Consider the following 26,488-nt stretch of genomic DNA (forward strand, 5'->3'; position numbering starts at 1 on the left):
GCTACCATTTGGTCTCATAGCAAGCTGCCTGATCCCACATGACTCACTTGCCCTGTTTGAGCCAAGTATCCTCACTGGCTTGTTGTCAACAGCTGATGCATAGTATTAAAATATGTTCCACAGTAGTTTACCTGGATTTGGTGTTCAATAAATGATCACAGCTGCCTCTCTCACACTCTTCCTTCATTTTCCTTCTCTTTCAATAAGTTAATTTTTAGGAATGCTAGTTCAAGGATTTCCCTTTTCTCCTGTCACATGTACTTAACATGTAAAACTCAATTATATATGTTTTTCTGAATACATTAGTTCATTTTATAATATTGAAAATGGTAACGCTTTTATAATATTTTAACTTTAAAACTGAAAAATGAAGAAAGCAAAAAGCACTCATAAATCCATCAATTAGAGACTTCGTGCCCTTTTTTTTTTCTGTGAAGCATTTGCTTTTTAAAAGTGGTATATTTTATTTTATTGTGTTTTTTCCTCTAAGAACTATATTGTGACTATCCCTTCACATCTTTAAATGATCTTCTAAACATGGGCTTTCAGTTTTTATGTGCCTGATTTCATCTAACTAATCCCATTGTTATTGGACATTTGTGAATTGCCTATTTTTCACTATTATTTAAAGGCTGAAATGAATACCACTTCCACAGATCCTTGGGTGTTTATATAATTTGTCCTTCAACCAAATCCCTAAATGTAGAATTACCGAATCAAAGGCTGTGAGCATGTTTATGTCTTTTTCTTCACACTATCAAACTCGTCTCCAGGGAGCTCTGCCAATTTTACCCCACACTTGAAAAAAGAATCCCAATTTTCTGTTACCTCCACAACACTGGGAAATAATGCTCCTAGAATGGTTCAAATTGGATGTGAAAAATTTCTAAAACTCCTAGTGGTTTTTTCACTTTTCTTAGTAATAAACTTTTGTATCTATTTATTGCATCTTACTGCAATCAGGCAATTTTGTGGGTTGCCTGTTTATTTTCTCTGTCTTCTTCAGTTGGCATACCTTTTACTTGTTGAATTTTAAAAGCTCTTATACACCATGGAATACTATGCTGCCATAAAAAAGGATGAGTTCATGTCCTTTGTAGGGGCATGGATGAAGCTGGAAACCATCATTCTCAGAAAACTAACACAGGAATAGAAAACCAAACACTGCATGTTCTCGCTCATAGGTGGGAGGCGAACATCACACACGAGGTCCTGTTGCGGGGTGGCAGGTAGGGGATGGATAGCATTAGGAGAAATACCTAAGGTAGATGACAGATTGATGGGTTCAGCAAACCACCATGGCACGTGTATACCTACGTAACAAACCTGCACATTCTGCACATGTCACCCAGAACTTAAAGTATAATTTAAAAAAAAAAAAAACTCTTAGACCACGCTATAGGAATTATGTATACACATACATAGTGTGTGTGAGTATAGAGTATGTGTGTGCATAAAAAACGTACACACTCCCATCTACACACACACACACAAATTGTGTAGTTCAGGGCTCCCCAATCCCCGGGCCACTCCCCCTCACTCACATTACCACCTCCTGTGAGATCAGCAGCGGCATTAGACTCTCACAGGAGCAAGAACCCTATTGTGAACTGTGCATGCGAGGAATCTAGGTTGCGTGCTCCTTATGAGAATCTAATGCCTGATGATCTGTCACTGTCTCCCATCACCCCCAGATAGGACCACCTAGTTGCAGAAAAACAAGCTCAGGGCTCCACTGATTCTACATTATGGTGAGTTGTATAATTATTTCGTTATATATTACAGTGTAATAATAATAGAAGTAAAGTGCACAATAAATATAATGCACTTGAATCATCCCCAAACGAACCATTCCCCACTCAACCCCTACCCACCGTGGTCCATGGAAAAATTGTCATTCATGAAATCAGTCTCTGTGTCAAAACGGTTGGGGACAGCTGATTCAGTTTATATGGAATAACAAATCTGAATAATGTAACTCTATCATGGAAACTTTAAAGACCTATAAGAGAGAGTGGTCTGAACAGAACTTGGGAAAGCTAAAGCGAGTGATGATGACATCCTTGAAACTTTTGTTTGTGCCTTATGCTTGAACACTGTTTACTTGTGATTTCCAAAGACAGCTCTTATCTGAAATGTTTTCTAAACATTTGAGTCAGTCCTGAGTTGACTTCACTCTATTTCCCATCAATGTACAAATGTGTCACAGTACATGTAAATTAGTGAGGCATGGTGTGCTGAGTTTTAAGATATTCTAACCGGGCACGGTGGCTCACGCCTGTAATCCTAGCACTTTGGGAGGCCGAGGCAGGCAGATCACGAGGTCAGGAGATCGAGACTATCCTGGCTAATATGGTGAAACCCTGTCTCTACTAAAAATAGGAAAAAATAGCCGGGCGTGGTGGTGGGTGTCTGTAGTCCCAGCTACTCAGGAGGCTGAGGAAGGAGAGTCATTTTAACCCAGGAGGCGGAGGTTGCAGTGAGCCGAGATCAAGCCACTGCACTCCAGCCTTGGGGACAGAGTGAGACTCCGTCTCAAAAAAAAAAAAAAAAAAAAAAAAAAAAAAGAAATTCAAAAATACAGATATTTAAATTAAGAGCATTGATGCACCAAGGATGTTTAGCTAAACAATTGACCGCAGGGCTGAGTATTCTAAGCCTGTTGACTGATCATGACTTCACCCGAGAGCAAGGAGTCTAAATCAGTAGGCAATTAAGTAGACAATTTAGTAGACAATTGATTGGAAAGGAAACATGAAGAGTCTCTGATCTTTTCTATAGCTTGAAAAAATTAGTTTGGCTTTATAAAATTTTGACTTATACATAAATAATTTACTGATGTGAGGTACACATGTGGGTGCTTCACGGGCACATTCTGTGCAAAATAGGTCTAACCCCAGTGGCTGCCAGCTCTGAGGGAGAAGTCTGCGGGCAGTAGGTTCTTCTTGCTTGGTGTTTGCAGAAACAGTGTCCAGTCATCAAGGATGGCCATTCAGCCTCCAGCCTTCCCATGTGGTCCCTGAATGGCTCTGGGACCTACTGCTGGGTGTCAGATGTGCTGGATTGAAGAAAGTGGCTTTATTACAGTTAGTATTAATTCCTGTGACATGTATGGAAATGTGTGTGTGTGAGAGAGATGTTTGAGTATACCTATGGATTTGAATATTGTTGATGCATTTCTAATCAGCTCGCTGGCTTCTGGTGGAGAGTGTCAAAGGTGTGGGTGGTCTGCTAGCTACTCGGTTCTCTGAGTAATTCTCCACCCACCCCGCTACCCATCGCTGGGATGCATAGTCCAGAACATACAAAATTGGACTGAACATGTATGAAAGAGTTGTGACTCAAGCAAGGATTTGTGTTGTAGTGTTCTCTCTCTCTCTCTCTGTCTCTCTCTCCCTGTTTCTTTCTCTCTGCAGGTGTGTGAAAGAGAGATGAAAGAATATTGATGAAAGCAGCTACAGTGCTCATACTGCCCCATTCGCTACTTCCCAGCATGTATTAATAATGATAATCATACCAACAGCAATGGGACTGCATTTAATTGTTTCAGTAAAAGCAGTACCAAGTCATTGGGACATGTATCCAGGAATTGCTGTTTTCCATTCTGTTTGCCTTTTGCTCTGAAGTTCTTTAACTCAAAAATTTGGATCATTGTAATATGAATTCGGCCTTTACTTAAAGTATTTTAACTTGCTTTCTTAAAAACAGAACTGTAAAAAGCTACTGGAGAACAATAAAAACCCAATGATAAAGAAGAACGCCGAGTTGGAAGACCAGGGGTATTACTCCTGCGTGCATTTCCTTCATCATAATGGAAAACTATTTAACATCACCAAAACCTTCAATATAACAATAGTGGAAGGTAAGGGAAATCTTAGAATTGGGAAGAAACAGATGTATTTTAGTAACATGGAATTTTTCCATTCTTTAAAACTGTGTAGGAATTGAGAGTCCACGTAGTTGGGGTTGTGACCACACCACTAGTTCAAATATAAGGGTAAAAATCTTCATTTTGGTGCTCCTCTACTTGGCTAAATAAACCGTTCTTTTTGGCAGGAAATGAAAATCTATATGAATAAACTTCACATGAGTCAGCTCTCTCTTATATATGAAATTTGAGTAAATTGTGGAATCTTTTGTTGTTGAATTTACATTTTCACTCCACAAGTATTCATTGATGATATTTATACTCAATAAACTGTACTTAGCACAGGGAGGCTGGGAAGCAAGGAAATATGAGATGAAGTGAGCACTGTGCTATTCTCAAGGGATTTGATTATAATCAGGAGAAGTAATAACCGAATGCCACCATATGAAACAACATTATCTGTGAGGCTGCAAGAATGCAGAGGGAAGTTGTAGGAAGGATAGATGCAGGAGGCTCCCTTTGACCTGCGTCTTGGAGGGGGAGCCTCATGAAGCAGTGACCTGCTGGGGAAAGGGATCTTGACTGGGAGAGTTAAGGAACATTGATGTGCTGGTGGGAGGGGAGGGATGCTGGACCCAGGCTGTGTGTGATGGAAGAACAGAATCCTGGGACATTAAAGGTATTTAATTAAACCTCACCCAGTGAAAATATTTGTCATAAGACACAGCCGGTAATTGATCATCCAGTCCCTTCTTGGAAACTACCAAGGAAATGACCAAATCATACAGCAGTGTAGTTCAGATTTTAATATCTGACTGTTGAAGTCTTTTTTTCCCATTGAGTCCAAATATCCCTTCTCGTAGCTTCCAACCACTGATTTTGATTTGCCTTCAAGAATTTCACAGATTAAATCTGGCTCCTTCTTAAAATGACAGCTCCTTTCTGATTTGAAGACAGGTGACTTATCCAGTCTAGACTTTTTTTCCCCCATCATCCTGAGAAACTGGAAACTGTAACACTTGTGTGGGTGGCTTGTTCAACAAAATCTGTGGGCTCACATTTGCTACAGCCTTTGCTTTAGCAACATCTTTCCTCTTCACTACAACCATATAGCTATATACACCCATGTATTGCCACAGTAACGAATTACCCCAAGTTTAGGGTCTTCAGTAAAATCAAGGTTTTGGCAGAATGAATTGCTTTACTTCCAGAGGCTGTAGGGGAAAACGTGTTTCTTTTTTTTCCTTTTTTTTTTTTTTTTTTTTTGAGATAGAGTCTAGCTCTGTCGCCCAGGCTGGAGTGCAGTGGTGCAATTTCTGCTCACTGCAAGCTCCGCCTCCTGGGTTCACACCATTCTCCTGCCTCAGCCTCCTGAGTAGCTGGGACTACAGGCACCTGCCACCACGCCCAGCTAATTTTTGTGTTTTTTTAGTGAGGCGAGGTTTCACCGTGTTAGCCAGGATGGTCTCAATCTCCTGACCTCATCATCTGCCCACCTCAGCCTCCCAAAGTGCTGAGATTATAGGAGTGAGCCACCACACCCAGCTGGAAAATGCATTTCTTTGTCTTTGCTTTCTCCAACTTCTAGAAGCCACCTGCATTTCTTGGCTTGTGCCACTTCATTTCAGAGCCAAACACATTCGCTTCCCTCACCCCATCTCCTTTTTGACTCTGACCTTTCTGTCTCCCTCTGATGAGGACCTTGAGACGACATTGTGCCCACCTAGATAATCCAGGGCGATCCCCCTATCTCAAGATCCTTAATTTAACCACATCTAGAGGTTCCTTTTGCCATGTAACATATCATATTCACAGGAACTCGGGAGTAGGATGTGGGAAACTTCGGGGTCTATTATTCTGCCTGCCACAGTCCAGAACTGGGGAAACCCATAACTGAATTTTTAAACTCAAAAACTTAAATTCTATGTATAATCATCTACCCTAAACTCTCCAAATTTTCTTTCCTGTATGTATTTTTAATATCGTATAAATATCTGTTCCTTTGATACTTTCAGAACCTGTACCCCCTCTCCCACCATCTTTGCTTTCCGCCCATCAGCAGCTCTTTCCTTCCTTCTTTGATGAAGCTGTAGGAATATCCATTATTAAAAGGGTACTTGCTATGGGCCAGGGATTGTGCCAAGTACTGGAGTTGAATCATGTCATATAATCCTCACAACAGCTCTGTGAGGCTGTGGCCTTGGGTGAGTTCATTTCTTAGTTCCTCTCTGCCTCAGATTCCTCACTGTGAAATGGGACAGTAATGGTTCATCCCTCATAGGGTTGGCTGAAGATGACTGAGTGAGTGTGTGTTCAGCTCTAGGATGGCTCCAGGGACAGCAAGAGTTCCGCTGTAATGACCATCTCCCACTGCTGGGTTCCCAAACCTCACCTGCAGCACCAGCTATTCTTCTTCCATAATTGTCCATCTTATTTTTCTTGTCTTCTTGGAGAATGTCACTGAGTCTCTCAGGACTCCACTCAAATGTCCCTCCTCCTCCATGCCCCCACGGTCTCTTGTTTGTTTTTGTGATTGCTGTCAGAATTGCATTACATGCGTGTCTCTGTCAATAACTTGAAAAGTTTCTAGAAAGGTTTGCACTGAGTTCTGTTCCTCATCTTTGCATCTTGAATACCTACGATTGACACTTAGCACATAAAGGTGCTCATTATATGCCTGTTGTGTGCATCACTGAGACAGCAACAACTGCTTTGATGCCACATGCAGCAAGAACTCTAGACACTTCACCATCCTGGCTATTTTTATTTGGATTTGGCTAAGTTTGCCACGAGTCTACAGAAATTAGAGCTTGGAGTTGGAGAGGACAGCCAGGAGGTGTTCTGACCTGTGTTGAGGACAGGGGGGCTCTGAGCTCCCACCTTCTCCATGTTGTGTCTTTATTACAGTCCCCTTCCCTTCGCAGATGGAGATCTCTCAGCTGCTACGTAGTGACTGCCATAGTGGTGGAATGGTGTGACACCTCTCCTCCCCATCTTAAGGCCCATGACAATGCTCCCATAACAATAAAACAGATTAACAAGGGGCAAACAAAACAGATTTATTTAATCAAAGTTTTATGTGACATGGGAGTCTTCAGAAAGGAAGACCCCAGGACCGGGTGTGGTGGCTCACGCCTGTAATCCTAGCACTTTTGGAGGCCGAGGCGGGTGGATCACCTGAGGCCAGGAGTTCAAGACAGGCTGGCCAACATGGCGAAACCCCATCTCTACTAAAAATACAAAAATTAGCTGGGTTTGGTGGCGGGCACCTGTAATCCCAGCTACTTGGGAGGCTGAGGCAGGGAGAATTGCTTGAACCCAGGAGGTGGAGGTTGCAGTGAGCCGAGATTGTGCCAGATGCACTCCAGCCTGAGTGACAGAGCGAGACTCGGTCGCAGAAGAAAAAAAAAAAAAAGGAAAGAAATGAATACCCCAAGACTCAGGAAAACCATTTTTTTCTTTTTAAATGCTTAGGTTCTAGAAACATGGACAGCCATGTAGAAATGTGATTGGACAAGAGGGGATGACCGAATGCTAATAGACTGAGTGGGGAAACTCAGCAAGACCTGTCCAGATTATTCTTGGCCTCTCTGTGATATTTCTTTTTCCTGGGTAGAGAGCAGAGGGTCTTAATACTTACTGTCAGACCAAAGAAGGCCAAAGAATTTATAGCCAGCTCCTAGACAGAAAGGCAGGAGAAGGTTAGAGTCATGCTTCTAGGTTCTACGGCTTACTTTGGGGAAAAGGATTCTAGTTTTTATGATCTGCCTTTGGGAAGAGGGAGTCTGGTTTCTAGGACTCGCTTTGGGGAGAATGGGGGCATGAAGCAGGAGGGCAGGAGAAGGTCAGAGAGATCTTGGTTTTGAGGCTGCTTTGAGGCCTTCAAACGTGCTTTAGTTTAAAGTACTCAGCCTGCCAAAATGCCATACTTTGGGCACTGTTTTTGGAGCCCAGGAGTACCACTGCCTTCAGCTCGTGCTCGTGAATTGCAGTCACCTGAATTCCCACCGGGCATCTGCCACTTTCCTGGTCTCATGCTCTGGCAGATCGAGTGGTGTCTCCTCCTACTGCTGATGACCTCTATGCCGTGTGGACTCTGATAGCCTCCTAGGTAGACTGATCATGTCAAGGGCATGAACTACGATGTTGTTTCCTTCTGTGACCTACATGGGACTGCACCCTTCACTTTACACCAGTTGTGCAAACTCAGGGCTGATCTAGGTTTCCAATGATATATTTTGAGTGTTAGTAGACAGCATCCTTTGCTAACGATGTCCTTCACGCTGCCCCTTCTCAAGTCACCCATGTAAGTTTCTGGGGGAAAAAATGGATCCAGAGAAAGGTAGTCAGTAGCAGTTTTCCCCCTCACACAGAAGTTGCCTCCTGCCCCTTTGTCTTTGAATTCAAACCCATGTTGCTTTTTATTGTCAGACCCGAGAGTTGGTTCTTTCCCTGGATACATCTCAGCTCCTCCTGCCTGTCTGCCAGCATTCCAGGCTTGCCCAGAGACTCTGAATCCCAGGAGAACCCAGTCCTGACTCTCAACCCCGGGGTCCACTGTGCTGGTTTCATTCTCCTGTTCTTGCTCACATATCTGCCCACTGCATTCTCCACTGCTCACTCTGGCACTGCACTTTCTGAGAGGGCTCAGGGAGGTGTGGGAGCTGCAGGAGGGCTCCTGAGTCTCACTGTACTCCACTCAACCAGGCGTTCTGCTTGCTGAGCACCTGCAAGTCCCAGAGGGATGTTCTGGACCTTGCTTGGGAACGCCCCAAAGCAGCAGGGCTACTAGCAGAGAACAGTCCTGGTCGTAAGGAAGGTTACCAATGAGGATATCAGGGCTAACGATAACTTAACTATGCACCAGTTTAAATCTATGACCACAGCTGCTCTTAGGGTTTGCAGTTGCCAGCTGCCTTAGGCAAGAGCCTGCTGGGTGATGACTTACTTCCCAAGCATCACCAGATGGGGACTGAGGGGGCAGAATTTATGTGTGGTACTTCCAGTCAGGGTCAGAAGCCACTGAGGAGCAGAAGTAGACCTTGGCCTATAGGCGTGAACTTACCAGCAGGGCCAGGGCCCAGGTGAGGCTCCCAGGTACAATATTGAAGGGACACTGCTCTTAGCATCTTGCCAGGGAACGGTGGGCACCTAGAGTGAGGGATTTGCTTTTCTCAACCCGTCTTGTCTCTGCACCCTGTAAATCCATCACTGGCCAGCTGAGGAGGACAGATGGAGGGAATCGAGACGGGGCAAAAAGGCTCTTCCCAGTGATTTTGTGTGGTCCAACTCTTGCATGTTTGATTGTCTGGGAGTCAGGCAGCAGTGGATGGGCATCTTCCTCTGCCTTTTAGTTAAAGTGAGCAGAAGCTGCAGATTTGAGTGAGAGAAAACCAGATGCAAGGTGCTTTCAACATCTCCGTCAGCATGGAGTTGATGGAGAATGAAACAATAAACAATATGATCTGTGACCTTTAGTTAATGCAAATAGGAGTCAAGTGAATGTAAACCAGTAACTATTGGAATCTTTGTTACATGAAATGAGCATATTATCATAGATGCTTCTCTTAGAGAAGCTCAAGGCAACACTAATACATTTGTCTTTTCTTTTGTCACTTCTAGATCACAGTAATATAGTGCCAGTTCTTCTTGGACCAAAGCTTAACCATGTTGCAGTGGAATTAGGTATATTTCAATATATGTATATTCTGCATTTATAAGTAGGGGACATAATAGAGTCTTCCAAGGGTAAATACAATACATTATTGAATGACACCAGATACACATTTCATATTTGCTGACTAACATTACAAAACTAAAAAAAGGGTGCCATTTTTTGAATCTTGCCACTTTTAATCTGACACAGTGTCATTTCAACCTTTTGGAATTTGTAGTGACTTAATTAAGGCCCACAGTATGGTATATCTTGCTGAATGTTCCAAATGCATTTGAAACAAAGGTATATTCTTTAGGTTTTGGTTTTACTATTCTTTAAATGTCAATTTGGTTGAGTTCGTTAATGGTGCTGTTCAAAACATTTATATCCTTACTAGTCTTTTATCTGCTTGTTCTATGTGTTGCTGCAAGAGACGTGAATATCTCCAACTATTATGGTCAATATGTCTCTATCTCCTTTAGTTCTGTCAATTTTTGTTTTATATAGTTTGGAGCTATCTTATATGCATACACAGATTTATGCCTGTTGAATTAACACATTTACCATTATGAAATATCTCTATCTATCATAACACTTCCTCTCTCAATGTGTAGCTCTGCCATATGAAATAGTGACACAAGTTTTCTTTTGCTTGGAATTGGCATATTTGTCTTTTTTTTACATCCCTTTACTACTAACATTTTTTTTTTTTTTTTTTGCTGTATACATAAGTGTCTCTCATAAACTGCACGTATTTGGATCTTTTTTGAAATCTGGTCAATATGGTGTTTAGTCCATTTGTATATTTAAAATTACTGTTACAGTTGGTATATCTCATATGCATGATATAAACATATTCAATTTATTCTTTTTAAAATAAATTACACTTTGTTGAAAATGACCATATTTCCATCCACTGGTTTATCTTTTCTTCTATTTTCTTTCAGTTATTTAGAGTTTTTATCTGCTAAATTCAGCATCTGTAGGTCTGCTTCTATTATCTGCCTTTTCTATTGATTATCGTGCACATTTTCTGTGTCTTGTATGTCTCTTAACTTTTTATTGTTGTTGATCTTTGTGTATCAAACAATTAAAGTGAACACAGTTTGTGTAATTTTTTTCTTACAAGTATGTAGCCTGAGAGATGAGTATCTCAGTTGACTCAGAATTGAGCTGGGGTGACTGAGATGTAGGTATGTTAGATCCTATCTGTTTTCATCTCTGATACCTGGTTAGGGAGGGGGTGCTGTGGTCATGTGTTTGTTGCAGGCCTTTTCTCTAATGAGGCTTGCTCTCCTGATTACCATGAGACTGCAAGTGATATCATGCAGCCTTTACATCCTCTTATGCTGTCCAAGCACTTAGCAATAATTCTGCAAGCCTGTACAGCTGCTGAGAGCTTCACTGGATTTTCTTGTCTCTATGAGACTCTTTCTGCTTATTCCAAACCAAAGCAAATTCCTCCATGGAATGAAATGGCTACCTATCTTAGCTCACCCTAGAAAGGATCCTTCCTAAGTATACTTTTAGTTCAAAAATTTCGCTTTATTTTCTCTGCACTTTGATGTCTTTAATGTTTGCTTAATTTAATTTTTTGTGATTTATCCATTTGGTTTATCTAGAAGTCTCAGTGGGGGTATTGTCCTGATGCTACCTACTAAATTGTGTACTAAAAAGAAAGTACACTGATCACCCTAAGTTTTAATAGTTGATTAAAAAATAAATGTTTAAAAAGAAGCCAAATCATGTTTTGGTGATGACTTGTAATTGCTACCTATTTCTTCAGCTTTATATTTTTTAAATTTAAAACAAGGCATATTTATTCTGTTTCGGGGATGGAGCACCATGTTTTGCTTTAGGTGAACATACGTTCATTATATTGTTTTGAAACTTTTGAGAAACCGAGTTTCAAAAATCAGAACTTTAGTTGCCGACTTTTACCAGGAAAAGATGTAAGGCTCAACTGCTCTGCTTTGCTGAATGAAGAGGATGTACTTTATTGGATGTTCGGGGAAGAAAATGGATCGGATCCTAATATACATGAAGAGAAAGAAATAAGAATTATGTATGTATGTATATATACCATATAACAATCATATATATTATATATAACTTCATATTAAAAACACTGGGTGGCTGATGTGTATTTTGGGCTAGTTTAAATTATAATTATAATGGACATATTTTATGATTATAATGGCCATACCCTAGGTGGATGGATTATGCAGAAATGTATTGCCAAGATCTAAGCTGGAAAAGAAGGTCCATGAGAAGGCCATTGAGGGTATTTAGCATCACCTTATAAAGTAGCACTTGGTCGGTCAGGATCTGATGCAGATGGGGATTTTACCTAGCTTCTTAGAAAAGGGCAGTCGCGTAGGCCAAGCTTTTTTTTATTTTGAAAAATTTGTTAAGTTGTTTATTTTTCTAATGTGCCAAACAGGTTCCAAATGGCATGCATATTGATGCTTAAATAAGCCTATATTCTTCCATTAAGGAATGGTCAGACTTAGAAAAAGACTAAACATATAGTCAGTTAAGCTTTTCTGAATGACTTTGAGTCATACTGTGATTATTCACTATTATACTGATACACTACTCAGGGTCTAGTGAGTGCTGAGCCTGAGTTGTCTAGCACCTTAGCAGCACTTGTTGAGTTTTTTCTTCTGCTTTTTACACATTTGTTTGGTATATTCTTTGTTACCATGCTGGCAGCTCTACATTCTTGCTGACACTTGTCTACAAGCTCTTTACACCACAAAGTCTGACTTCTTGCCCAGGAGCAGGCCATGATTCATGCCCGCTACATGTTGAATTCAGTTGAACTTTGTGGATCTCCTGCCATCATATCTCATCCTCAGCCACTGATCTCCACTTGAGTTTTGTATTTCTCCCTTTGGATACTCTCTTCCTAAGTTTTAGAGGGATAGAAAACCACAATGAATTTCTTAGAAATGCAGCGTAAGCTACAAAAGCAGGGAGGTCTTCCTTTGTAGTTGGCTGCACACACCTTTGATGTCATCTGTTTTGTCCTCTCAGTGGCCTCCTGTGTTTTACTTCTGGATGTCATTGGTTTTAGATGGTTGTTATTTCTGGATGGGTGACTTAGGAACAGAATTACCTTCCAAAATGTACTTGAGGCAGTTGGAGGGTACAGTGGAGCTCTGTGTCTCAGGTCCTAGAGATGCCTGTTGCTAGGAATGTGAGTATGTGGGGCCCATGTCTGGCTGTGTTGACTGGTGTAGCTATCACAGCCTGTCATTGGTGAGGGAAGTGGATGTCATGAGTGTTTACGTGGCATCGACCACAGGACAACTTGAATCCTTTAAGGAAGAGAAAGAGCGCGTGCTGCCAGTGGCTGTCTCAAGTCATTTTCTGACACTCATGGAACAGCTTAACTGGCACTTCTCGTGTGCCTGAGAACAGTGTTATGTTTTTTAATGCTGAACAAATTACATCAGTTTATTAGATTCCACGGACAAATGTAATACAAATCTGTATCTATGCTAAACAACTTACAGCCTTGTCATAATTAGTGGGAACCACTCTGTGCGAAGAACTCAAGTTGTTAGGAAGAGAGAAGTAGAGAAAAATAATTGAGAGACAGAATATTTTCTCATATTTTCAACTTAGCATCATGATCTTGCAGCCATTTAAACTCCAGGTAGTTGGACAGCACCGTTCCCAAATAGCCTTAGGAGGGCTGTTTCTGTCCATTCTGATGCTCCACAGAGGAGGGGAAGTTTACTGTAGTCCATGCTTTAAAAGTACTGACCAGAAAGGGAAGAAATAATGCAGGCAACATCACAGCTGCCTTCAAGCATTTTAAACACATAAATTCTCCTCTTATGGGTAATGAACAAAGCCTACTGCTAAACTATTTTCCCCTCTTACAGGACTTCAGAAGGCAAATGGCATGCTTCAAAAGTATTGAGAATTGAAAATATTGGTGAAAACAATCTAAACGTTTTATATAATTGCACTGTGGCCAGCACGGGAGGCACAGACACCAAAAGCTTCATCTTGGTGAGAAAAGGTGAGAAAGATTTATTTTTGGAAGTTTTGAAACTTAGCGCACTGCTACTGAGAGACATCTCAAAGATGGCCACTTTCTCATTTTCCACACCAGAATCCAGCTCCTGAGAGGGGAAGTCAGTCACCTCATGTCACAGGCATTCAGTAGCAGAGCTGGTGTTCAGCTGTGCCGGGCCCCTCTGTCTCATGGTGCCAAGCAGAGAGTGAAAACAGAACTCATTCACTTGCTCTCACAGTCATATTCCACCCCAGTGGAAATCGGGGGGCCTGAGGCTTGGAGATACAGATGCTGAGAGCGAGGCTAATGGAGAGGCCATCAGGACAACCCCTGCACCCAGCACCGCACCCAGAGCAGCCAGAGGGGAGTTTGCAGATCGGTGTGGGGTGAGGCCGGTGCATACTTGGTGTGACTGCTGCTCCAGCCTGCCTCAGCAGGGCACCAGGCTCCGGGGCCTTGTGTGTGCTCCTTCTTTCATTGCCCCCTGGACTTGGCAAGCAGGCCATTGACAGCCCTGATCCGCCGGCTCTTAAAGTTATTCAGTGCTCACCTGATGGAGGGCCCCAGGTTGCCATCCCTCTCCTCCACCAAAGTAGCACAGCCCAGGGCCTTCAGCCCAGTAGCCGCTCAGAAATGGCTGTGACTGGAGCCAGAAAGCTGTGATTTCCAGTTGTCACTACTCATGCACTGTTCATTCCCAGGCTCCACCATCAACTCCCTGGATATGTAGGGAAAGGTCAAGATCTGCAAGAGAGAGAGAAAGGGAGAGAGACAGAGACTAACACACCCAGAGACAGACAGAGAGAGGGAGAGACGGACACCGAGAGAAGAGAAAAAGAGATACATGAGATGGAGGGACAGAGACAAACAGACAACGCTAGAGAGATGAAGACAGAAATAGAGAAAGAGAGACAGAGACTCAGAGAGACAGAGAAATGAGAGAGACAGGGAGAGACACAGAGGAACAGAGAAAAGGGAGATAGGCAGAGACACGAAGGGATGCAAAGACAGAGAAATGAGAGCAAAACAGACAGAGAGACAGAGTAAGGGAGAGATACACACAGACACACGCAAACATGCAGAGAGAGCCCCACACACAGACTGGGCCTTGGCTTTGTGAGAAACGGAAGGAGTGGGACAGGAAGAGCACAAAGGCTGGAAACCCCCTCCAGCTGGGCTGTCCTGGTGCCCAGGGGCAGCTCCCCCAGCACACATGTTTTAGAGCTGCCTCTACCATATGCACTCAACAACAGCTCACATTCCACACATGTTAATTACATGACAGGATCTGGGTGAAGCTCCTCCCATGATCTCATCCAGTCTTAACGACAAGCTTTATAGAGGTGAAGAAACTTGCCCAGGATCACATGGCAGGTGAAGGTATTGAAACTCAGACCTGATTAAATCTGAAATCTGTGTTCTTACCTTCTGCAGGGCTTGTCGCCTGTGGTTTTCTGCCCCTGTGTGATTGCCTGCGCTGTGGTCCACGCACTTGCGTGGGAGCGGGGCTCAAATCTTGTTTTCGTTGGACCGTTGCCTGGCCAGGCTTTCCTGGGGCGTGCTCACCACCAGTCGCCTCTCCCCTCTTAGAACAGGGCAGGACTGTCCTATCCCTGCCCTAGACGCTTCTGCCCAGCCAATTCTCCTGCTGCTGCTCTCACAAATGTAGGTTTAGGAACTGGGGCTCACAACCCCCCATTATCCCAAGAGGAATTGTGTGCCAATGTGTGCGTGTCTGTGAAAATGTGTGGCACTGTTATGACTATGCAGTTCTTTCAAAGGTGCAGGAGCCCCAGACGATTCAGAGAGTTCACTATTAAGCAACATTAGCTGCTTACCTGAATCCTAAAGATAATGGAAAGATACAGAAAGATAATTTCTAAAAATCGCTTCAAGATGGCAAAAGTTTTAAGTATGTTTATACTTGTTGACCTAGAGATGCCCCCACCATTACAATGTATTTTAAGAAAAGAATGAGAAATATGGATAAATGCATATGCATTTGTGTATATGTATATACATATATGCATGTATATATACACATACATGTAAATGTGTATGCACACACGTACATGCATATACATTTATATAAATATACAGGTATACATTTATATTCTACATACAAAATGTACTGCAACTTTATGTCTACTCACTAAAAATTGCAATCAATCTAAACATTAGGTTGTTATGAATTATCATTTTAATGACCTACTGAAATGCTCATAATATTTGGAAATAACGAGTGATTACCATATGATCTCAGTTAAGTAAAAACTTTAAGAGACAAAAAAGAAAACCCAGAAGGAAATATTCTACCATGTCAACACAGCCTTCACCACATTGTGGTTGGTTGTTAAAAATTACTTTATTCTTTTATTCCTCTGTGTTATCTTAGATTGTCCATAATAAGCATAAACGGAATCAATCTGGAAAATGTATTTTTTTTCCAAATGGCACTTTTATATAAAGAATTTGCTAAAATCCCAAGAGCTGTGTGCTGTATTAACTACTTTGTGTGTAATATTTCATGTAATCTTCCCCAAAGGAGAAGCCTTGTAATGGAAGAAGAAATTATTAGATTTTCCTTTTTTCAGATAAAGGTACCAAGGTTTAGGGGCATTCTTGATTTTTCCTACAAAACGAAATAATCGGTGGAGCCCGGCTTCTAACCCAGACAAATGTCAATCCAGCCCTCTCTCTCTTCTCTCAAAACTACGCACCTCCACCCACTTGCTAAGGTTTCTGTGAGTCCCTATGTACTTCAGCCTAGTATCTCTCCACCCCAGAAATCTGATTTCCACAGGTATGGATAGAATACATCACTGTGTAATGTTTTCACTTCAGGTCTCTACATATCCTTGTACACATTTTTATTCTTTAAAAATTTGAGTAGAAATATCACTACTCCAGACTAAAGGCAGGAATGTGGAGTCACTCAGTGAATGTGTCAGCACTTGGGTTGGTAACTACTGCATTCGTGTTAACAGTAAAAATGGACAAGCATGCGATGATGGACAACACTGGTAAGATTTCTTGATTATTTCCTTTTCCTTTTTCTCTTTCTCTTCTAGCAGACATGGCTGATATCCCAGGCCATGTCTTCACAAGAGGAATGATCATAGCTGTTTTGATCTTGGTGGCCGTAGTGTGCCTAGTGACTGTGTGCGTCATTTATAGAGTCGACCTGGTTCTATTTTATAGACATTTAATGAGAAGAGATGAAACATTAACAGGTAACACATATAATGCTGGGGTGTCTTACCTTATGTTCTCATTAAGAAATCAAATAAATAGACGTTAATCTTCATCTTATTGTGATGATACTGTAGAATTAATCTGTGGGAGAGGTTTTCTATGGGAAATACTGTTCTGCCTGTACCATCCATTATGAATGTTGTTTGTGTCTTCTTTTCTTGTGCTTACTTATGTGTTGCCCAAAATTGTTCTGATTGTCTTGTGTATGTCTTGTGTATATAAATGCCCTGGGAGATGCTCGGGCCCAGGAACTGTATATCTGTGTGTCCTGTGTATGCATCACCTAGGTACCTTTATAGTACATACACTCAATAAAGTTGCTTTAAGTTGGATTGAATTGTCCTATCGCTTATTATTTCAACCTGGCAAAGGAGGCTTACATAATGGACGTGTAAGAACCCCGAGCTGGCCAGGTGCAGTGGCTCACGCCTGTAATCCCAGCACTTTGAGAGGCCGAGGCGGGCAGATCACAAGGTCAGGAGATCGAGACCATCCTGGCTATCTCAGTGAAACCCCATCTCTACTAAAAATACAAAAACATTAGCCAGACGTGGTGGTGGGCACCTGTAGTCCCAGCTACTCGGGAGGCTGAGGCAGGAGAATGGTGTGAACCTGGGAGGTGGAGTTTGGAGTGAGCCAAGGTGGTGCCACTGCACTCCAGCATGATCGACAAAGCAAGACTCTGTCTCAAAAAAAATAAAAATAAAAATAAAAAGATCCCCAAGCTAGAAGCCAAATGATCTGGGTTCTGATCTCCTAGATCTGCCAGTTTTTATCTGCGACTATGTCGACCTGCTGGCTCCATCCCTCAGTTTCCTTATATGTAAAGGTGACTAGAAGTCCTCAAGTTTCCAGATAATTACTAATTTAAAGGAAGTCAGTCTAATTCATTGCACTTGATTTTGTTTCTGCGTATGCGTGTTTGCAGGAAGAAAACCTTCACACAGTTCAAAACCCAAAATGTCTATTAAATTATACTTCAGAAGCCCCCCTTCCAGCCTAGTCCTGGATCTATGATTCCCAACCCTCATTGATAGCACATCTGATCAAATATAAATATAGATTCTTATTACACTCTTCCTTTTAAAGAGAACAAATCTTGGCTTAATGTGCACACTGTTTTCAACTTTGCTCTCTTATACCTTAGACACACTTGCATGTTACTTTATACAGAAGTCCCTCATTTAATACAGAAGTCCCTCATTTTTTAGGGCCTCAGTATTTTATTTGTATAGAGCTACCACTGTTTATTTAGTCTCCTTTTGATGGACATTTGACTTGTTTCCAATCTTTTGTTATTACAAAAATGCCACAATGGACAGCTTTATACATTCATCGTTTCACATGTATGCAGTATGTCTGAAAGAAAAATTTTCCAAAATAGTTTCTAGAATACAAGAAGGAGACATGGCCATTATTTTGCTAGATACTGTCAATTCACTCTCCCTACTGCCTTCAAAGGATGACAGCAACTTTTTTCCCATAACCTTACCCACAACCATTTGGAGTTGTGCCAATCTGATAGGTGAAAAGTTGTATCTAAGTAACATTTTAATTTGCATTTCCCTTACTATGCAGGAGTATCAGCAGCTTTTCATTTGCGTAAGACTCAGTTGTATTTCCTTTTTCAACATACCCATTCATATCTTTTGACTATTGTTCCATGAGGTGATGGCTTTATTTTGCATATTTCTTTCTAGGAGCTATTCATATTTTAGGGAGTTTAACCTATTATCTATAATATGAAATGCAAGTATTTCCAGGCTGTAATTTGTCTTTTGACTTTGCTTATAGTGGTGTGCTATATAAAAGACTTTTTGGAAAGCATACTCAAATATATCTTTTATGCTTTCTGAATTTGGGGTCATAAGTAAAACAGCCTTCCTAACCTCAAGTTATACAGAAATTATATAGTTCCACTGAGATTTTTATAGGTTTAGTTTTTACATTTAGAACTTTAAGTTGAACAATATAAAGTTAGCAAGGTTAGTGAATTTAGCTTTGAGCCTGCCTGTGCACGTGTGATTTTGCTATGGGGAGAGATGGTGCCACAACAAATGGGGAAATCTGTATTTGATATTTTCTGAATGGTCTCTGTTTGCATAGACCAGTGTTTGTCTTCAAATAGACATTGACTAGCTCCTCTCTTTCTGACTTTCTGGAGCTAAGATTTCTTTTTTTCTTCTCCAGTTGTGTTTGACATGATTTGCAGGTAATTTGTTTAATTCACACTTCTTAACTGTCAATATGGCAGTGCAAAGAGACATTTAGAGACATGCTCTAAATAACTTCCATTAAATTATAGTCCACGAACAAATGCAGTCCATGAAAAAGACAGAAATGGAGATATAATTATGAAAATAAAAACTTTTTTCACAATTTAATACTGCTGCAATATCTAAGAAAGTGTTCAGTATTGGTTTGTGAAGGATTGGAAATGAAACTAATCAATCAACAACAACAAAAGAAGGCAAATTTAAATTAAAACATGGTCATTCACCAAGCATAGTTTGAGGAACATTTGTTTAACTTACTCCTTGAAGTCCCAAATATCCATTTGAATTATAATTTCCTTTATAATTTTCATTTATGTTTGAACATAGAGAATAAAAAAATTACCATTAGCTTTCAAATTCCTTTTTTTGTACACTTTGTCAATTCTCAGATCCACTAAACTTTTTACTACCTGGATTTAAAATAAATTTTAATAAAATTAGCAGATTTATATTACAAGAATTGCTTAAAATAAGGAATTTGAAAGCAATTAACATTTGAAAAGCTAATTTTTCATAGGTAAGAACAAAGCTATATTGCATGTAATATAAACCCATATTTGATGAAATTGTCTTCCCAGTTTATTGTAATCCATTACATCATAAGAAAATTATGCCTTTTAAAAAAGTGTGCTCATTTAATTGTCTTACACATTGGTGTCTGTTTAACGTCACTGACACAGTAACAATCCTAGTGGAAGCACTACCTCTTAACTAGGAGGTAGTTATATTTGATAGCAGTTTAAGAAAAGTATGTGGGGTACCTACTTACTGATTAATAATTGGTTTTATTTTTACCAACATTTCATACCTTTGATATTTATGTAAGCCTGAAATTTTTACCAACATTTTTCCTCTTTCAATGCATGCAACTCTGCAAAGCAATTGCTTTAAATGAACAATAGGTTCTAACCCAAACTGCCGAACAGAATGCTGTAGGTAGAACTGAAGAATCTTTTGCCAGAAGCAGAAAGTGTTGATTGGTGACCATGAGTGCTATGGAGGATGTCAGGCTGGGCTGTTGAGCATAAATGATGGCACCATAAGAGACATAGATCTAGAATGGTTTTATCCTATTAGATTTTAATAAGGGATGCAATCATATGTAGCATTTAACTCAGTAGCAAATTCATTAATCCCAATAATATACCATCATAAATCTTACCTGTCTGCCATCAAAACAATTGTCATGGGATAAAGGTAGACCATTCCCCCACTGTTTTCCTTTTTTCTCTACAGATCTCAATTAGAATCCATTGCATTTTTTAGGACCCGACTCAAAATTTCCTCCTTTCAGAAAGCATGTCCATCAGGATCACTCTTTATTCTCTGACCAGATTATTTTGTCTGTGAGTTTTGTTAGTTTTTTGTTGTTGTTGTTGTTGTTGTTGTTATGCTATTTTTCTTCTGCTAATCTGTTGTTTGTAACTTTTTCCAAGTTGTTGCATGCATCTGCTTTGCTTTTAAAATAGATTGGATGAAGCTAGAAGAGAGAGTGGTATCATGTTTTAATTACCCAGTTAGGAGCATGGTCTTTGTTATTTAGGAGACATTTCCTCCTGAATTTGTTCTGTTAGCCATCTGAGTACTACTCCATTGTCAGAAATTAAATAGGAGCAGATGTTATCATCAGTGAAAATCATCAATAGATCAGAAGTTTTCTTTTTGACATCTATATTCTATAATATTTAAAAATATAATAGCATGTTTTCCAATAGCATATTGTTTCATTTTCCTCTATTGTTTTTCCCCACATTCCAGTGTAAACTGCTCTGCTTCTCTCTTCACCTTCTTGGGGGTCTCTTTGAGCGTAGAAATTGTGATGGTGGTAGAATTAAGTGAATTGAGTAAACCAGGGTGAGATTTTCTTTCCACTGCTGGAATGAGGGCACCTTTGGGCTCTTGGCCTTCTAAGGAACTTAAAGACTTAAGTTCCTTTAATGCCCACATCTATGGCTCATATGTCTCTCTATTCTTCTATGGTGTTAAGCAGTGGGATCTTAAAGTAGATGCTTAAAAATGCATTGACTAATGGGTTGCTTGGTTAGCATGGGAGGTTTAAGTATAAACAACTTTATATGTAATTTTTCTTTTTCAATGAATCTATACTAATTACTTATGACAGTCACTTAAATTTGTACTTAAACAACATTTTATTTACACATGAATTAAAAGAGTCAATCTTACCTCCTAGATGGAAAAACATACGATGCTTTTGTGTCTTACTTAAAAGAATGCCGACCTGAAAATGGAGAGGAACACACCTTCGCTGTGGAGATTTTGCCCAGGGTGTTGGAGAAACATTTTGGGTATAAGTTATGCATATTTGAAAGGGATGTAGTGCCTGGAGGAGGTAAGAGGGAATGCCAGAAAGAAAAACATTCGAGATAGTTTCTTTTTAAAAAAGGATTGAGCTAGCCCCCAGATGGCTATCCCATTTCCTTAAAATCAAATGAATAAGGTCCTTTAAACCAGAAATAACCAGGTGAGTCAACAATTGATAGTGAGAAAACAAACTACTGAGCTTCCAATAGTCTCTTCTCTTGGGCTGTGTTCTTTGTGCTTCATGGCTCTCTGAAACGTTGGGGAAAGGGAGAGGGCATTTCCTTTTCAGAACCGGGTCCAGAGCTGGCGTTATCATGAAGCATTTATTTAGAAATGACCCACGGTAAGACTATCTGTACCACAGCAGCAGTTCCAAATTTTACATGTCATGTGTGGACTAGTTAATCCTCACTAGTAACTCTTACTAGAAATAAACACAGGTTAATTATTACTAGAAAATGCATGACTTTTATTGTGTTGATATTGGTGATGAAATTTAAGTAGAAAATGTGAAAACTGTAAAGGAAAAAAAAAAAAAGGAAAGCAGTGATTCCCATCAGATCATAGCTATGAAATTCAATTTTTTTATTAATATAGGAATACAAATGGCCATAGTGCATATATTAAAGCAAATTATGGTTAAATTTTTTTAAAATGAGTAACATTTTTAGATTTTCTCTGAAGTCTTCCAGAAAAAACATTTAAAATCTGGTGTCAAATTATTCTGGATACTGATGCTTAAAGAACAACAAATGTTTTATTATTAACATCATTAATTTATTAATCTAATATTTATTGGATACTATTCCTGTGCCAAGTTCTGAACTGGGCATCAAAGATGTAGCAGTGAGAAAGAAATAGTTATATTCCCCCCCCACCATATTCCAATTTATAAAGGAAAATATTGCCAACTTACACTACTGTTTAGTAATAAATAACTTGTCAAAAAAAAAAAATGCCAGATTATCAGATGCATACATTGTGGTATTTTTGGGTAACAGTTCTTTGCATCTAAGACGGCATATTGTTACTTAGAAAGCATTTATTCTGGGCCATGTATCTATTTTACTGTATTTTTGTTATTTTCTAGAGGTCTTTTTTGAAAATAGGTTTATTCTTAATTCATAAATAAAAATAATAATCAAATATTCAGTTGTAATTAGGTTTGGTTAAGCCTCTATTTGAGAACAGTGAGAGATCTAGAACAGGGGTTGGCAATTTACCAGTCACAGGTTCCATCACACCTGCAATCCTTATTGAAACACAGCCACACACATTGGTTTACCTGTTACCTGAGTCTGCGTTTGAGTGACAACAGAATTGAGTAGTTGTGACAAAGACAATGTGACCTGCAAAGCCTAACGTGTTTACTACCTAGCCCTTTGCAGAAAAAGTTTGCCAACCCCTGGTCTAAAATAATGGATGGTTTTGTTTTGTTGTGCCTTTTTGTCTTTTAATCTTTAAATTCTGATTTTAGCATGCTCTTTTATGCTTGAGGAGAAGCAGGATAGTGTAATAGGAAAATGTATTCCACTTAGGTTCAGATTCTGAGTCTGCCACTTATTAGCTGTGTGACTCTGGGCAGGTTACTCAACCACTCTGTGCTCTGGCTTCCTTGTCTGTTAAATGGCGGTGGTAACAATATCTTCTCTGTAGGCTATTATGATGATTAAATTAGTTAATATACAAAAAATCATTTAAAATAAGGTATGGTACAGAATAAGTGCTAAGTAGATATTCATTATTATTGTTACCTAGAGAGTTTTTAATAAGCATATAAAATTGAGAACAAATGGTTTGTCTTAAAGAAAAACTTATTAGTGAGGTTAGGAGTTCATATAAAATAGGACTGTGCAAAATGACTTTTATCTCGTTTCCCCTTTCAGTTATCTTAAATTAATATGGGTTATCTTGCATTTTTCAGCTGTTGTTGATGAAATCCACTCACTGATAGAGAAAAGCCGAAGACTAATCATTGTCCTAAGTAAAAGTTATATGTCTAATGAGGTCAGGTATGAACTTGAAAGTGGACTTCATGAAGCATTGGTGGAAAGAAAAATTAAAATAATCTTAATTGAATTTACACCTGTTACTGACTTCACATTCTTGCCCCAGTCACTAAAGCTTTTGAAATCTCACAGAGTTCTGAAATGGAAGGCCGATAAGTCTCTTTCTTATAACTCAAGGTTCTGGAAGAATCTTCTTTACTTAATGCCTGCAAAAGCCAAGCCAAGTAGAGACGAATCGGAAGTGTTGCCTGTTCTTTCAGAGTCTTAACTTCAGAAACACTGAATGGCAAAAAGAACTCAAGATACTCTGGGGACTGAGCGTATGAACCTGTTCATAACAAAGGCTGTGACTCAAAATATTTAATTCTGTAAAAATCCTGTTCACAATTTGAAGATGAACTAGTCATTAGGTTGGTGGGAATAAGACTAAAGATTGCGCTGTGGGCTGTGGTCACGTGCTCCCAGAAGACCTAGAATTCAAAAGAAATGGAGTTCTTCTTTTTCTCCCTCTTTCATAACTGGATGCAGCTGCTCTTACTCAATCCCGTATTCAGCAAGTGTAAGCCGGGCGTGATGCAAAATAACCTGTGCGCTACAAAAACAGCGCATCTTTAAGAGTTTTAGGCCGGGCGCGGTGGCTCAAGCCTGTAATCCCAGCACTTTGGGAGGCCGAGACGGGTGGATCACGAGGTCAGGAGATCGAGACCATCCTGGCTGACACGGTGAAACCCCGTCTCTACTAAGAAATACAAAAATCTAGCCGGGCGAGGTGGCGGGCGCTTGTAGTCCCAGCTACTCGGGAGGCTGAGGCCGGAGAATGGCGTAAACCCGGGAGGCGGAGCTTGCAGTGAGCTGAGATCCGGCCACTGCACTCCAGCCTGGGCGACAGAGCGAGACTCCGTCTCGGGAAAAAAAAAAAAAAAAAAAAAAAAAAAGAGTTTTAATGCCAGTGTTTAATTTGAATGAGGGGATTTTAAGTTCATGAAGAGGCATTTTCTAGGCACCAGTGGGTGAGGAGTAACTGAAATACTGCTTTCACTCCCTAACATCATGGATCGGGTTGTGCATGGGATGTGGGAGGAGGGGCTGGCAGGGCTGCCTTCAGAGCCTGCAGGGCCTCAGCCTCAGGATGTATTTAATTTATCACGGCCACAGTTGCAGCCAACAGTTCTCGAAAGCTCATGCGGATCTATTTATGGGAACTTCTTAAAAGGACCCCAGAATAGATTTTTATCTTTCACAAGACACACAAATTCTAATTTAGTTAATTATCTGGGCCTTTCACTTTTGATGGTCTGAAACGTTGGTTGATTTTGTGTGAATGTTTATATCAAAATGTTTGCCAGGTTGCGTTAGCCATTGAATAGCAAAAAAACGGATAGTTACTTGCTTGGTTTTTAAAAATTACATACTAAAAATGCCCTTAGCATGAAGACAGTATGGTGTGGCAGTTAAGAGATGGGCTGTGCAGCCCATCCTGAGCTCCAGTTCTGAGTTTGCGACTTACCTCTGTGGCCTCTGGAACCTCATCCAACCTCTTGGTGCCTCAGTTTCCTCATCTGTGAAATTAGAATTTATAATAATTGTACCTACCTCCCAGGGGTGACTAAGTGAATAAATATAAGTAAAGAACTTGCAGTGGTTCCTGGCACAAACTCAGCACTCTCTCAGTGTTGCCATGACTATTTTTATTATCATTAGCAATGATTACTTAGATCAATTATTTAGCGGTGGACTAATGGAAGCTACAGAGCAGGGAAGGGAAGCAGACCTAGGGAGGAAGGCAGTTTTGATTTGAGGGGGTTTGCACACATAGAGAAGCATATTGGAGAAGCTTATCCAGAGCAAAATATATCTCTCCGTTGAATATCTGCCTCTTTTGATGTTGGAAGACACATGTCTTACTCCCTAAAGGGAGCCCAGCACTGGGAGCCTTCTTGATGATCTCAGAAGTAATAGCTATTCAAGAAAATCACCAAGGAACTGAAACCGTGAGTTTGGAAGGCTGATTAGAACACATGGGAGCAACATGAATGTTCTACAAAAGTTTAAAGCAGAGACTGTTTCAAACAGATGTAGTAGATACTACTGAAAACCAAAGGAGAGTGAGATTGTGTAAGAATGTGATTTAATGTTTGTAGTGCTTACAATTTTGTGCACCAACTGGATGGCTAGAAAGGGTAAAATAATTTAATTAATAGCTCATATTTTATGTGTGAAAACATTAGTGAACATATATAATCAAAATAGATTTCATTGCTATTGCATAGTCTCTGATACATAGAATGATTTTGCTTTTCTCTTTTATTATACTTGCTTTAAAATACTTGAAATGTATTTTGTATTAAATGCATTTCAAGTTAAATGTGTTAAATGTATACATTAGATGTGTGCTTTAAAATGCATAAAATACGTTGAAATACATTAATGAACCATTAGTCTAATGCCTTTATTTTTGAAATGTCATGACGTCTTTTTCACTTACTTTAAGATTCCAATTCCTTGTTCTCAATGTAGACTCCTACCTGTTTAAATAGAATATGGGCCATTCAAAAGATACTCGTGCACCTCTCTGTTTTTAAATGTCAAATTGCCTTGCACCTACATTCTTGTTTCACACCTTCCATCTGGGAGCGAAATAATTCCCTTCTGTTTCTCACAAGCCACTCAATACTAAACACAGGGTCTTCACCTGTCAGATAATTAATGGGCATATTTTAAAATTCTGGTTTAAACATCCCCAACCAGGACCAACAAATAACTTTTCAGGAATAAAACAGCTTTCTTTTCCATGGCTCAGATGCCCTTAAACTGTGAAATCTATTTCAGAGAATCAGCACGACTACCTCTCTAGGGCATGTGAAGAAGCACCTCCTACATGTCTGTCACGTCCTAGAAGAATTTACTCATTAGAGATTGTGTAAGCTATACTCAAAGCAGAGAGAAGCCTTAGGCCCCACATATTCCAAACCCAGAAACTTGAGGCATGGTAACTCCAGGGACTTGGCCACAGTCGCACACGAGCGGCCTGACCAGGTTGGCACAGGATGACGTACGGCCTCCTCTTGG

At 40.1% G+C, this 26,488-nt stretch overlaps 1 protein-coding gene across 4 annotated transcripts in view; it reads left to right on the plus strand.

The window, feature by feature from the left end:
- IL18R1 (interleukin 18 receptor 1) overlaps positions 1-24,036 on the plus strand; it is a 41,671-nt gene extending 17,635 nt beyond the window's left edge. For 2 of the 4 annotated variants that reach the window (XM_008008257.3, XM_073023296.1), the window contains 7 exons: positions 3,709-3,862; positions 9,491-9,553; positions 11,469-11,589; positions 13,421-13,560; positions 16,629-16,790; positions 21,280-21,438; positions 23,335-24,036. In XM_008008257.3, coding sequence (XP_008006448.1) covers positions 3,709-3,862; positions 9,491-9,553; positions 11,469-11,589; positions 13,421-13,560; positions 16,629-16,790; positions 21,280-21,438; positions 23,335-23,687 — 1,152 coding nt within the window. In that variant the 3' untranslated portion in view covers positions 23,688-24,036. The remainder of the gene's footprint in view (positions 1-3,708; positions 3,863-9,490; positions 9,554-11,468; positions 11,590-13,420; positions 13,561-16,628; positions 16,791-21,279; positions 21,439-23,334) is intronic. The other 2 variants (XM_008008258.3, XM_008008260.3) reach the window with 2 other exon arrangements.
- Positions 24,037-26,488: the final 2,452 nt, after the last annotated feature.

This window comes from Chlorocebus sabaeus, chromosome 14, assembly GCF_047675955.1.
Source record: "Chlorocebus sabaeus isolate Y175 chromosome 14, mChlSab1.0.hap1, whole genome shotgun sequence".
NCBI classification, from domain to species: Eukaryota; Metazoa; Chordata; class Mammalia; order Primates; family Cercopithecidae; genus Chlorocebus; species Chlorocebus sabaeus.